Source organism: Diorhabda carinulata, chromosome X (genome assembly GCF_026250575.1).
Source record: "Diorhabda carinulata isolate Delta chromosome X, icDioCari1.1, whole genome shotgun sequence".
Taxonomy (NCBI): domain Eukaryota; kingdom Metazoa; phylum Arthropoda; class Insecta; order Coleoptera; family Chrysomelidae; genus Diorhabda; species Diorhabda carinulata.
In genome coordinates this window covers 30,422,513-30,435,851 of record NC_079472.1, presented here as the reverse complement: position 1 = coordinate 30,435,851, position 13,339 = coordinate 30,422,513, and the positions used below count along the sequence as shown (strand labels likewise).

Here is a 13,339-nt window from a genome sequence, read left to right as displayed (position 1 = left end):
ACCTCGTATTGATTTAATCATGTGTGTGACAGAGGGAGTGAACACGATGCGAAAATATTGTTGGAAATTGAAATATAATTGAAAATATAACGTGACAATACTTGAATTATTTATGTGAAACTTCGGGTCGCTTTACACGCATATTTTTATAAAAAATAGATTAGATAAAGAAATAATATAATTAATAATGAAAAGTAGAATATATAAATACATATTTGGTAACTCGTAAATATATTATTTGACTCATATTTTATCAACGACTTTAGAATTATTTAATTGCATTGGTAGAGATATCTACTAGGTAGGCAACCAGTATTACTATTAGAGCTTCTTCTAGACTTCCAGATATTACACAAATAAAAAGATGGAAATTAATAATAAATTTCTATGCGTCAGTAATTTACATTATAAAATAGTTAAATATTAATTATTTTGTTCGTATATGAGATAAATTTATAAAAATATCAATTCAGTAGCTTATAACTACTACTATGCAACGTACAAAACAAATACTGGTATTCTTATGGAACAGAGTTGCCAGTTGTATAAGAAGTTATATATTTAAAAATCATGTCAAATTCCCTTCCAATAGCTACTGTTCTATGATATATTTTTCACTTTTTAACCATGAAATACGAATTTTTATTCATGAACGTATGAAAAATTTTCATAGTCTATCGTCTTATTTTCAGAAGGGTCCAAGTTAATAATGATTTTGGACTTTTATTATGAAAATATACTTTATTTGATGAAAATAGAGGAAAACAAAAAATGGTCTTTAGAATCACGCTAGTGCACATTTTCAAAATCTGTCATCGAATCTACACTACTGCCATTGTATAAAGAATATTCTTTATACAATGCTACTACATTCTCTACCCAACCGGATAGGCAACAAACAATGCCGCTACGAATTATATTAAAATGCTTCACTTCTTTGAATGAGTTTGCAGTTAAAGTTATTATTAAAACTCTCATACAAATCAAATTATCGATATACTTCGTAAAACTAATCAGGGGGCACAATTATCGCATCGCAATGTTTATAAATCAACAACCGGATCATAGATAAACTTTAAATACGGAGGGTAAGTTGGAATTTTCTGAACCGGTATACTAAATATATTGTTTCCACTATCGCTACATCGATACTCACAAATGAACTATCTTACTCGTGTTTCGTTATCTTTAGAAATGAAGGAGTTTACTTCAAACACTGTAATTGTGAGTGTTGGTGTAATGCATAAACAAAATAAAATTATTTTATTTAATTCTCATTTTTTATTTATGTTGGTATACTAATATAGTGGATTAAGAGAAATGAAAAAGGTCTTTAATTGGAACGTGTAAGAAATAGGTAATTTGTAATATAATTGTAATAATTAATAAAAATATAAAGATAATTAATCTATGATCGTTGTCAGCTATCAACAGAAGTATTTGTTCTGTGTCATTTGACTTATAACAGCTGTTTCTATAAAGACTTATTAATAAAGTAGATATTATTATATATTAATCAAAAGATGAGATTTTATTTATTACTATTTTTCAATAAGAAGTTTTTTTATGTGGGAGTAATGGTATTACCAATACAGTCGGCCAGATTCCAATCGTTCAATATAAGTCAATATAAGGATTTTGGGAAAAAATAAGAAACGATTATTACGTGCATTTTATTAAAAAAAAAAGGTAAAAATTGTTGACCAAATATATAAATATTCAAATTTCAATAATTCTAATAGTAAAAGTAAATTGTTTATTAATAAAATGTTCAAGTTGATCGTAACTAAAAATGACAATGTATCTATCGTCATCGAAAGCAGTCTCGTTACCAGTCATAGGACCGCAAGGTTTTGACATGAGAGCTCTGCAATCATGTCCACAAGTATCGTAAATTTCTACTTCGAAATGATACTTGGTACTCTCCCCCGAAGGTCCAATGAACTGCCCAGCAAACATAAAACTTTCATCGATAAAAGTAAAATGGACTTTGAACAGCAACGAATCATGTTTGATGATGAAACAATCATCGATGTTGGTTTCCAGAAGATTATTTTCCTGTCTATAGAACGGCATGGTAACTGTGTCCAATTCTAATAGATTTTCGTAATGTTGGGATTCCACGTGATCGTATATATCTTTGTACCCCATCTCTTTATTACAATCAAAGTAATCTCGGAGGGGGCATTTGTATAAGGAATGGACGCAAGTTGCTTCATGTAATTTTATATCTTTCGCTTTAGCCATGTGATCACACCTTTTGAATTTACAGGGGTAATTGATGTGTTGGATGATTTGAGCCAAAGCGAAATTCTGGGTGTTTTGGAATTCGCTTCTACATGTCGGACATTCACTTACGCTTTTCTTACAATCTGTACAGATGCTATGACCTATTATACATTGATAGATCGGAGGAACCATGTACTCTAAACAAACCTGAAAATTGAATGGAAACTTATGCCGGAAACAGAATAAAAAAAAGCGAAATTACAAATTTTTAATATGAAACCGAATTTCACCATAGGTATCTGTAATTTCCAAAAAACCTCAATACAAAAATTATAATTTTTTTAAATATGAAAAATAATGAAAATGATTGATATTTTTGAGATATGGCAACTACGAGACGGCCATTTTGACGATAACATAAACATGCTTACAACATTTTTTATTTATCTTACACGTAATTTTAGAAGAATACAAAATAATATGAATGAAATATTTAGTCTCTATGTTTCAAAATCTGTAAATTATAAATAAAGACTATTTATTTTATACATGGAATAATTTATAGGCATTAAAATGTCAGACGAAACATCAGAAGTCAAAACAAATTTGAGAATTCCCTTTCAAGATTCGTGATAAAAATTTATACAACCAAACACGAACTGAGCAGGGAGATCGAGATAAAGTAGACTACCGAACTGTCAGAGTGATCAGATGTGTCTAATCGAACGTAGTTATATATAAAAGAAGAATTCCAACAATGTCAAATTACTTAATATCAATTTTGTTATGTTACAAGTATTACTCACCATACATTCTAGTTCTTGAAGAAGTTCATAGTTGAGATCTGGACTACGTTTATCTTCGATCTCCTCATCTTCGTTTTCTTCATCACTAAGAATTTCTTCCTTAAATATCTCGATTTTTGCCAAAATTATCAATGGATCGTTCAAGATACTATTTATAACTTCTTTGTTAATCTGAACGGTGTTATTAATTTTCTCGACGATTTCGTGCATCGTGGATTTGTTGCCGTTTTCTAAAATAATCTTAAACGAAGCGTTTCTTTCGAAATTATCATTTCCTAAGCACGAAACCGTACAGAAAAACATGTGTTTTTTCGAATCGGTTGTTCGATTTACCAAATAAAGTTCTTCTGAATATGGAAATAGATAATTTACATTATGATTGTTGACGAAATCTATTTCGAAAAATTCCTCGTTTTGTATTAACATTTTGTGTTTAGTCTCGAAATGATTCAGTAGTTTTTCAAGGAAACCTTTCCAACTGCAAGGTGGAGTAGTGATAGCTGGGCAATTGTATTTTTTAAAAGTACAAATTTTTTCATGCTGAGCCACATCTCGTGGATACAAAGTGATTTTGCAACCGTTTTCTTTATTGCAACAAGGAAATTTAATATTTTTGGCTAATATTTCGTAAGCTTCGTTGTGTATCCCGTTTTCGGGGTAGGGGCATCTACCGCAAGTAGAGCCCCCTTTGTAACAATATATCGGAAATTGGGATAAAATTTTTTGGCATGTTGCACAGAGGAGATGAGGTAAGTTTTTTAGTTGTAAAGAGTTTGCAACACTATCCATTCTATAAAAGAAAAAAAATGATCCTATTTTCAATATACAACTCAATTTATGACAAACAAAACAACAGGACAAAAAAATTTAAAAAAAATACCCAAATTGTCTTTTAATTATTTCCATCACAAATCAAAGAAAAAAAATTTTAGAAAAAATTGTAGTACTACACAGTTTTTTAAATCAGTACAGCAAGAAAAATCAGTTACTTCTCTCCACAAGAAAAGAACTATAATCTAATTTTTTTCCCAAAAACATTATTTCAATAGTTACTTATCTAGATTTAAACTAAATATAGTACCAAAAAATCTACTAAATGTTTCAAAAATTCGCCGAAAGAATAATCTATTTTTATAACAATCACTATGTGTATATATACAGTGCTTTTCAGATAAAAGTATCCACCTTTAATAACTTTTGTAATACTGGTATTTAGAAAAAATCCAAAAACACGTCAATTTATGTTGGAAGGGGCAAGCATTATGGCTTATTTAAACTTACTGGAAAAGCCACCCCCTCACCCCTAGCAGCATCCCCTTTATTTTTTTAAATTACTTTTCATATTTTTTATGTAAAATTTGGATACTCCTCTTTGAGCTGATTTCAAAAATGTATAATACTTGTAGGTTAAAGTGGTTAGTTTATGAGATAAACAATTTTTCTTTTAAGAGCACAAATTTTTCTTATTATTTACTTTCACCTTATTTGCCTGTACTAAAATGGGTTGTACAACAGTTCAAACTCTTTAATCTTTTTAACTGTGCTATTTATTATGAAGTTACAATAAGTGTTCAAAATGAGTACCATTCACTTCCATACAATGGTATAATCTATTTTGAAATGCCTCTCTGACATTGCTTAATACGGCTGGATTTAATTGTCGACATTCATTTTCTATCCTCTCTCGTAAATCATCCAGAGATTCTGGTTGGGTAGCATAAACTTTTGTTTTTAAATACCCCCATAAAAAGAAGTCTAGGGGTGTTAAATCCGGTGACCTAGGTGGCCACTCCATCATCTGCCCCCTTCTACCTATCCAACGAGCGGGGAATTTTTCGTTTAAAAATTGTCGGACAGGCATAGCATAGTGTGGGGGAGCTCCGTCTTGTTGAAATACCAGTAAATCTTCGGAAAGGTTATCATCATTTTCTATTATTGTTGTAATACGTGGGTCAACCCCTTCCCTGAGTAACTCAAGATATGATTCACCATTTAAATTTCCGTTGATGAAGAAAGGTCCGACAATGTGGTCACCTAGGATACCACACCAAACGTTTAACTTTTGGGGATGTTGTGTATGAGATTCACGCATAATATGTGGATCACTTTCAGCCCAATATCTACAATTATGCCTACTTACTAAGCCATTTAATGACCATGAGCATTCATCAGAAAAGCAAATATTGTTTAACAATTGTCGATTGTTATTGATAATTTGCGTCATTGATTCGCAAAACTCTAGACGACGATCAAAATCATCTTCATTCAACTCGTGCACCAACTTAACTTTGTATGGGTGGTACTTGAATTTATGTAGAACTCGGAAAACTGTAGAAGATGAAACACCGATCGCTCTACTTATTGTTGACAAAGATTGGGGTTGTTGAGCCTCTAAGCTGACTTGCCCTAAAATTGCCACTTGGATTGCTTCGTTATTTACGAGTCCCTCTCGCTTATGCACTTTATTGCAAACAGACCCTGTTGTGGTAAATTTCTCCATCAGTTGAATTACATACTTATGAGTTGCATGTCTTCCGTCATGTAATTCGTTAAATATTCTAGCAGCAGCTCTTGCACAATTATTATTTTGGTAGTATAAACCTGCAATTTCAATTCTTTCTTGCAAAGAGTAAACCATTTCAGAAAAACAAAATAAATAATGTATCAAATTACACTATCAATAGTGACTATAAATTCTAGTTGACAATGTCAAACTTTAATAAAAAGTAGAGTTTTTTGTTGTTTGGATTTTTTAAGTAGAATAAATAGCACAGTTAAAAAGATTAAAGATTTTGAACTGTTGTACAACCCATTTTAGTACAGGCAAATAAGGTGAAAGTAAATAATAAGTAAAATTTGTGCTCTTAAAATAAAAATTGTTTATCTCATAAACTAACCACTTTAACCTACAAGTATTATACATTTTTGAAATCAGCTCAAAGAGGAGTATCCAAATTTTACATAAAAAATATGAAAAGTAATTTAAAAAAATAAAGGGGATGCTGCTAGGGGTGAGGGGGTGGCTTTTCCAGTAAGTTTAAATAAGCCATAATGCTTGCCCCTTCCAACATAAATTGACGTGTTTTTGGATTTTTTCTAAATACCAGTATTACAAAAGTTATTAAAGGTGGATACTTTTATCTGAAAAGCACTGTATATATATATATATATATATATATATATATATATATATATATATATATATATATATATATATATATATATATATATATATTAGTCATCAGATAAACAACATAGTTGGATACAATTTTGATAAACTAGTTAAACTCGTTTTATACTAATTTGAAGTTAATAGAAGTCTGTAAATAGTATTGACTCCAAAGTAACTTCACCCTAAAGTTCAGTTTAGAAATGAATATTATAAATAACAAATACAAACCTCCCAAGTATGAAATAATAAACTAATAATTTACCTTGATTTGAATCAACAATGTTAGGTTACAAATTTTAACTCAAAATAAATGTTTTATTTGTTATATACATATATATAACATAATTTCATCAATGAAACAACTTCGGCACCACTTCATAAACACACTATTTCGTTTGCGTTTAGGTCAGATCTGAATTTTTAGTAATTTTCCTTGATTATTAACTTTGTTCGTGATAGTTGATTCGAACACATTCCGAATAAATTCTGTTTATCTTTTGACGTTTTATCGCATTCTCTGTTTAGAATATGCATTAACCACGAATGATATATGAATTTTTATACTCTATACTTTATCTAACATTTTTTAACGTAGTTTGTTGTAAATACCACGATATAATTGCTCTAGTCCGAGGATATATTGATACGTAATCAAAATAAAATTCAGAATTAGAAATCTGTGCTACACAAACACAGTATTTATAATCCCGAACGTGCTTTATTAGTACCGAGACTGAACAAATTCAAACTGAATCTGATGACAAATATGTTTGAGATCAGAACGCGAGAAAGTTATGGCACAAACTAAAATTTTGATTTAATTGCTTATCATTTACGTTAAATCAATATTTTGAATATATTCGTAAGGAAATATGCGTATTACAGCGATTTTTAATTGATTCTAAATTTAATCATCGAACAAAGCTTTTATAAATTAGAAGTTGTCATATGTCATTTATATTAGTGTAGATGTTACTTACACTTACACACAATGATTTAAGATTTGTGTGTGATAAAATAATAATATGAATTTCGATTTAGTGATGATTCACTATTTAATACTATTTGTTTGTCTAAAAGGAAAGAAGATGAAGATTGGAGGGAACAATAATCAGTTAATTATTAATTTGATATTCGTACCCGATTTATAGTTTGAAAAAAGGGAATTAATAATTATTAGTTTTTAGATTATATTTTGATATTGTTCACTTTCGGTAAGTTATGTTTATTTTTATTTATATGATAATTTAATTTAAATAAGTTAAAATTATCATGGGCGTAGGGGTTTCACCTAACCGCCATAACCGTATTTTTATGTAGAGAAAAGTAGAACGTGATTATTACGTTTAGTTGAATTATTTAGTATAAATTGTTTATATTGTGTTAAAAACTAAATTAATATTTTGGTGATTAGTTTATTGAAATATAGGTTAAATTATTGTTGGTACGATATATTTTAAAAAGGTTTTTTTCTTCGTGTAACTTAATATTTGATTAAATTTATGTATTGTATTTAAATTCAGACAAATTTGATTTTGAACATGATCAGGTATAATTGCCTATTGAATGTTTTTAACTATTTGTAGGCAAAGATGAGTGGTTGTGTTTCCCTTCCTTCTGATATATTGGAATCTTTAATTTGCTCAAATTGTAGCAACTATTTGTCTGTATTTCCAATTTATACAAAGATTGATAATTCAGGTGCATTATGCGGCCGATGCAAGGTCGCGGAAGTTGATAAATATTTAAAAGACGAAGCTTACGAATGCATAGCTCAATTTTTAACTTTTCCATGCATGTATACCAAAAACGGATGCACCGAGAATCATATTCCGACAAAATTAGAACAGCATGAACGACTGTGTTCCTGGCAAAAATTGGGTTGTCCGAGCAAAAATTATTCAAAATGTCAGTGGATAGGACATAGATCTGATTTAGAGAAACATTTCGCTTCACAGCATCCGAATCTCGTATTAAAAGATCGTCAATTTCGATTAACTTTCATAAATTCACTAGAGGAAACATATTTGTTTTCTTATATGGAAGAATTGTTTATTTTAAAAAAGGAAATCGACGCCAGGAAAGCGAATTGCTATTGTTCGGTACAACATCTTCAATCGAGTGAAGAATCTGATAGTTTCGGTTACTCATTAAAAATTGAGAGCAGTGATAAGAACTACTTCTTTAATTGCCCTGAAAAAAGTACTTGCAGTGATGAAAAGTTGAATTGCACCCAAATTACTGCCGATATTATCAAAGAAAAACTCTTTGGATCGGATTCAGTTATAGTTAATGTCAATATTTATAAAGTTAACAATGCGGGGCTTGTTTTACAAGAAGAAACAGTTGAAGATGATGATAAAACAAAGGTATGTTGAAATTTTAATCAAAACTCTCGTTATATCACCCGATTTTTCACATTTCTGTTTTTTTCAATTATTACAACGTTGCCGCTTTTAATTGTTTAAAAAAATGATTTTGCATCACTTTTTCTTGATAAATAAAGTAATTATTCCATGTTATATAAATAAAAATATTTTTAATTGTATATTTATATCATTATAAGTCGGAATTTTATTTAAAATTGATATTTATCAAAAAAAAATTGGCATGTAAAAATCTTTGTGAATATGGCAACTGTGTGATTTATAACTGAGCTGGGGTCAATGGAACATAATGGCGTTGTTGTCATTACGACCAAACAGAAATTTTGTGTACAGTAAATTTTTTTGGTTTTACTCATTTTATTATTGTGAAATTTCATCAAAAATTTAAAATAATCATTATTTGTGAGTGTTTGGTATGTGAAAGTTACATGATATTTATTCAGTTTCACCTGTCTGTCAGTACGAATTTTATGTTAAGTTATGATACATTGTCTTAAACCAGTGGCGTACTTATCCGTAAAATATTCATCTTATAAATAATTGTTATATACTATTGACATATAATTTTTAACTAACTTAACATTTACCTTAAAATATGAAAATAATTTATTTATTAGTTATTTTTTTTTCTCTGAATATAACTAGTTCAAATGTCAATGATGGGATTTTGATCATTTTTAAAATTTATTTCAAGTGTTTTTGTGTTATTTTTTTGTATATACCCCTAGTTAGACACGTTTTAAAAACTTAATACTTTGCGAATATACTAAGGTTTTCCAAGAAAATTCAACTTGAAGATGTCAGCACTTTTTTTGGAGGTATTTGATTTTGTGTTGATAATTTTTTTCGTTTATTTATATCTGTACCCCTAATTGAGACAAATTTTTAAAAAACCATTTAAATATACGAGGATTCTTCAAAAAAAATCAAATATCACCACTTATTCAATAAATTGGAATTTGCGCATGCGTTGAAAGATTTTCACTCAAATTTCGGTTATTTTGGGCACTTATTATCAATTTGACAATCGTGTAATTGAGTCTTTGTGAGATTTTTTTAATTTGAAAAAAATTGAGCATCCAGGTAATGAGAGATATTTTTTTTTGTAAGGCAATACGCCTAAAACTACGATAACCAGCGGAATCATCGGAAAAATTAATCAAATGATACAGGAAAACTATTTGATTGAGGTTAGAGTGACGATATACGGTTTCAGCAAATTGAATCGATGTTTTTGTATCACTTCATAACTGTAGTTGAAAAATGGACCCGCTATTGAAAAGAAAAAAACTTTTTCCTGTTTCCTAACCTCAAAGTTTCACATGCAGGAAAATACAATTGAAAAATATTATTTTTGTTGTAAGGTTAATGACTTACGAACAATCCCCGTATATGCAATTTTTTTCACAAATTATTTTATTTGTACTCGTTATATTATTGAAAATTTATTTTATTTTCGTTAGTATTTTTAATTTTAAAATAAGAAATGTTACGCCACTGGCCATCACATGAACAGTATTTACAATGTTGCCAGACTTTTTTGTCTAATACAGAAATGCTTATAAATTTTATTTAGTCTTTTATCAAGATTTTCTTATATTTAGTATTTATTATAAATCGTACTTTTTAACTGACTTTTTTATATATACGACGGTAATCGAAAAAGTAATAGACATTTTCGAGGTCAACTTTTAGGTTGTATGGTTATAGTGCGTTTGTTTTTACTATATAATAATTAAATCATATTAAAATACAGGGGGTGATGAAAAAATACGGTGAATTATTTTATTAAAACCAAACCAAAATTGGAGAGAAATTTTTTAAATAGTTCAAATTATGTTGTACATGGATGAGTATGGCCAAAATGGCATCGGTGTACTACGAAAACGTTTATTATTTCCAGGAAAACAGTTTGGAATTCAAGGTGAATTGGGACTTATTGGCAGAAATGGAATGTCCAATTTGCTATAATTACATGCTACCACCGATATTCCAATGTATCGATGGTCATAGTTTATGCGGAGCTTGTAAAGAAAATATAAACGGGATCTGCGGGATCTGCAAAAAAGTTGTTAAAGATACCAGGAACTTTACACTGGAAAAAATGGCGAACCGTTTACTATATCCCTGCAAATTTCACAAATCCGGTTGCACTTATTCGTCTCTAGCAACCGAAATAAAAGAGCATCAAAGTAATTGCAGATTCGGTCCTCAAGAATGTCCATTAAGCGATTCCACTGATTGCAGTTGGAGTGGTTTCCATTCCGCAGTTTTCGCTCACGTGGAAAACAACCATAACGACGATATTCTGCAAGGCGATAAAATCGAAATACCTTTCGAAAGGGATCGAACTTCCAGCGTGGTGTATTTGATCGAACGCAAAAAGATAATTTTCAAATTATGTTACGAATTCGACGGATCGAAATTTTATTGGTGCGTGCAGTTGGTTGGATTTTCGGAGGTAGCAAAAGATTACAGGTTCGAAGTGGATTTGATAGACTTGAGCGGTTCAAAGTTGAGGTTTTATCATTTGGGGTTGGTGGTACCGCTCACGAAATTGGCGGATTGTTACAAATGTCCCGGAAAATTCGTCGTGGCTACGTTGGAACAAGTGGAAAATTTCGTTACCAATTCCATTTGTTTTAGGGTTAACATTGTTGAAAAATGATTCTTTCTATTCGTTTTAGAATCAACGTTGTTGAGAATATGATTTTTTTTGTTATTTTTTCTATTTTTTATGCATAGTTCTTTGTTTTTTTTTTGGGAGTATCTTACGAGGGCTGTCGAGAAATTAAGAAATGAAATATTGGTAACAAAATTATTGTACACGTCTGAGAAAATGGTTATAATTGGCCATAAAATCGAATCGAAATTATAGGGGAGGAAATCTTTCAATTAGTCATTTTAAGTCGGGTATTGTCGTGATAAAACTAGTTTTGTACAATTTTTCGTGAAAATTGTGTCCCCCCACTCCATAGACTGTAGTTTTGACTCACAATCGATTCAAACCAACGTTTTGTCACCGATTCAGTTACGAATCACCAATAAAGTGTCTAGGAATATATACCGATAATTTTCTCATTATGAGACAGATACCAAAATATATAAGAAATCAACGATGTCGAACATTTTTTACTTTCTTAAAAACCCTTGTATATCGTTTATTTTATTTCGACAATATATATTTAGTTTTAATAGTTTTTAAATCATGTATAATGTTCCAAATAAAAAATAAACGTATAAAACTGTTTTTATTTTCAATTTTTTTAAAAATAATCTCGTGCGTAGCGCTGAAGCCTCTCCTGTACGTGGTTAGTTTCTAAGCAAACATATCGATAGAAATTGACTGTAAAAAACTTTTATTCAATGAACAATCGATTGTAATGTTCTTATAATAATTCCCGACTGATTAAACCGAAAAAAAAGTTCGAATTCACGCTTACTTTGAAGGAAATATTATATACGATTTGTTACATTTTATATAGTATTACTTTAACTGGAATAATTGAAGGAGTTAATAATCTATCTTTATCTATTATATAAGAATCCATTCTGTCATTATAAACAGCCGAGAGAATATAGAATCGTGAACGATCGTTTGACGTCGTTCTGTCATTGTTTTTCGATCGAAATAGTTCATGAGAAATTAATTCATAGGTATTAAACTATTAAAAATTAAACTATTAATTTTGTGTCTTGTTGTATGCTTTTAAAATAGACAAAATTAATCGATTACGAATTCGAAATGCAGTTCTTGAATGTATTGCTGTAGAAAATTCTAAATCACGGAATTTCATGTTGAAACGATTGATAAATTAGATGTCATTGAACTGAGTAACAAAGAACAGCGCCGGACTGATTCGAATTAGAATAAATTAGTATTTATTCAAAAAATAATGAAAATATACAGTAAATAGAAATAAATATAGTTATGATTGTAAATTGTATATTAAAAAAAATAGTACCGTACGAGTTTTTTTTTTCAATTATAAAGAAAATTATTGAAAAATTAACCAAAATATAAAAAAGGGAGTAAATAAAACAAATTTAAACAAAAAATTCTATTTTAATACAAATTATAAACAATTTATATATAACATATAGCATATACGAAGAAAGCTGAAAGCAATACAAATTTTAAAACGAATCTGTAGGTAGGAAGCAGTACCGAAAATTTCGGTAAATGTGATTTTAAAAAAATGTAGTTTTTAGTTTTGTATCGAATATAAAATTCAAATTAGTGAACCAAACCGCCAAAATTAATTCAACACTGGGTTTTAAAACAAAAAGTACTAAATTAAATTACGAAATAGTGCCTCCATCTATGTACCAAATAGTAAACTATCAATTAGTAACAGATGACGTGTTCAAGAGAGATGTTGTAGCACAAAGCGATTAGATCTTGTTCTAAATAGGAAATTTTTTTGATTATTTGACAAATGTCGAGAAATTTGAACGTCACAAACAAATATTTTTAAGTCGGGTTTATTTTTTGAATTCGATAGATTTCAAAATAATAAAAATTTTGACAGTTTAGTTTGACACCAATTTAGAAAAAAAAATCGAAGCCTTTCGATTTTATTTTATTTTATATGGAAATATATAGAAAAAAACAAATATATACAAGTGAAAAATAATTTTAATGTGAAAATATATACAGGGTGGTCATTATTATTTACCGAAACGTAAAGGATCGTTTAAATTGACAAAAATATGAAAAAAATGTTAATTTGAAAAAATAATTC

General features: G+C 29.3%; 2 protein-coding genes across 2 annotated transcripts; one reads left to right on the top strand and one right to left on the bottom strand.

The window, feature by feature from the left end:
• Positions 1–1,659: 1,659 nt before the first annotated feature.
• LOC130900927 (uncharacterized) lies at positions 1,660–6,952 on the bottom strand. The gene is made up of 3 exons (XM_057811936.1): positions 6,470–6,952; positions 3,036–3,825; positions 1,660–2,436 (listed from the first exon to the last, which is right to left on the bottom strand). The coding sequence occupies exons 2-3, from the start codon at positions 3,822–3,824 to the stop codon at positions 1,720–1,722; spliced, it is 1,506 nt and encodes a 501-aa protein (XP_057667919.1). The 5' UTR covers position 3,825; positions 6,470–6,952; the 3' UTR covers positions 1,660–1,719.
• A 201-nt stretch (positions 6,953–7,153) lies between these two features.
• Positions 7,154–12,563, top strand: LOC130900926 (uncharacterized). Its single transcript, XM_057811935.1, has 3 exons — positions 7,154–7,421; positions 7,794–8,576; positions 10,498–12,563. Exons 2-3 carry the CDS (start codon positions 7,800–7,802, stop codon positions 11,260–11,262), a joined length of 1,542 nt encoding a protein of 513 aa, XP_057667918.1. The 5' UTR covers positions 7,154–7,421; positions 7,794–7,799; the 3' UTR covers positions 11,263–12,563.
• The last annotated feature ends 776 nt before the right edge of the window (positions 12,564–13,339 follow it).

Excerpts from the sequence above, each read along its gene's own strand:
- LOC130900927 (XM_057811936.1), bottom strand. The coding sequence starts at position 3,824 with ATGGATAGTGTTGCAAACTCTTTACAACTAAAAAACTTACCTCATCTC. Across the intron at positions 2,437-3,035 it reads TTCAAGAACTAGAATGTATG|GTTTGTTTAGAGTACATGGT; the intron begins GTGAGTAATACT and ends TTCAATTTTCAG.
- LOC130900926 (XM_057811935.1), top strand. The coding sequence starts at position 7,800 with ATGAGTGGTTGTGTTTCCCTTCCTTCTGATATATTGGAATCTTTAATT. Across the intron at positions 8,577-10,497 it reads AAGATGATGATAAAACAAAG|GAAAACAGTTTGGAATTCAA; the intron begins GTATGTTGAAAT and ends TATTATTTCCAG.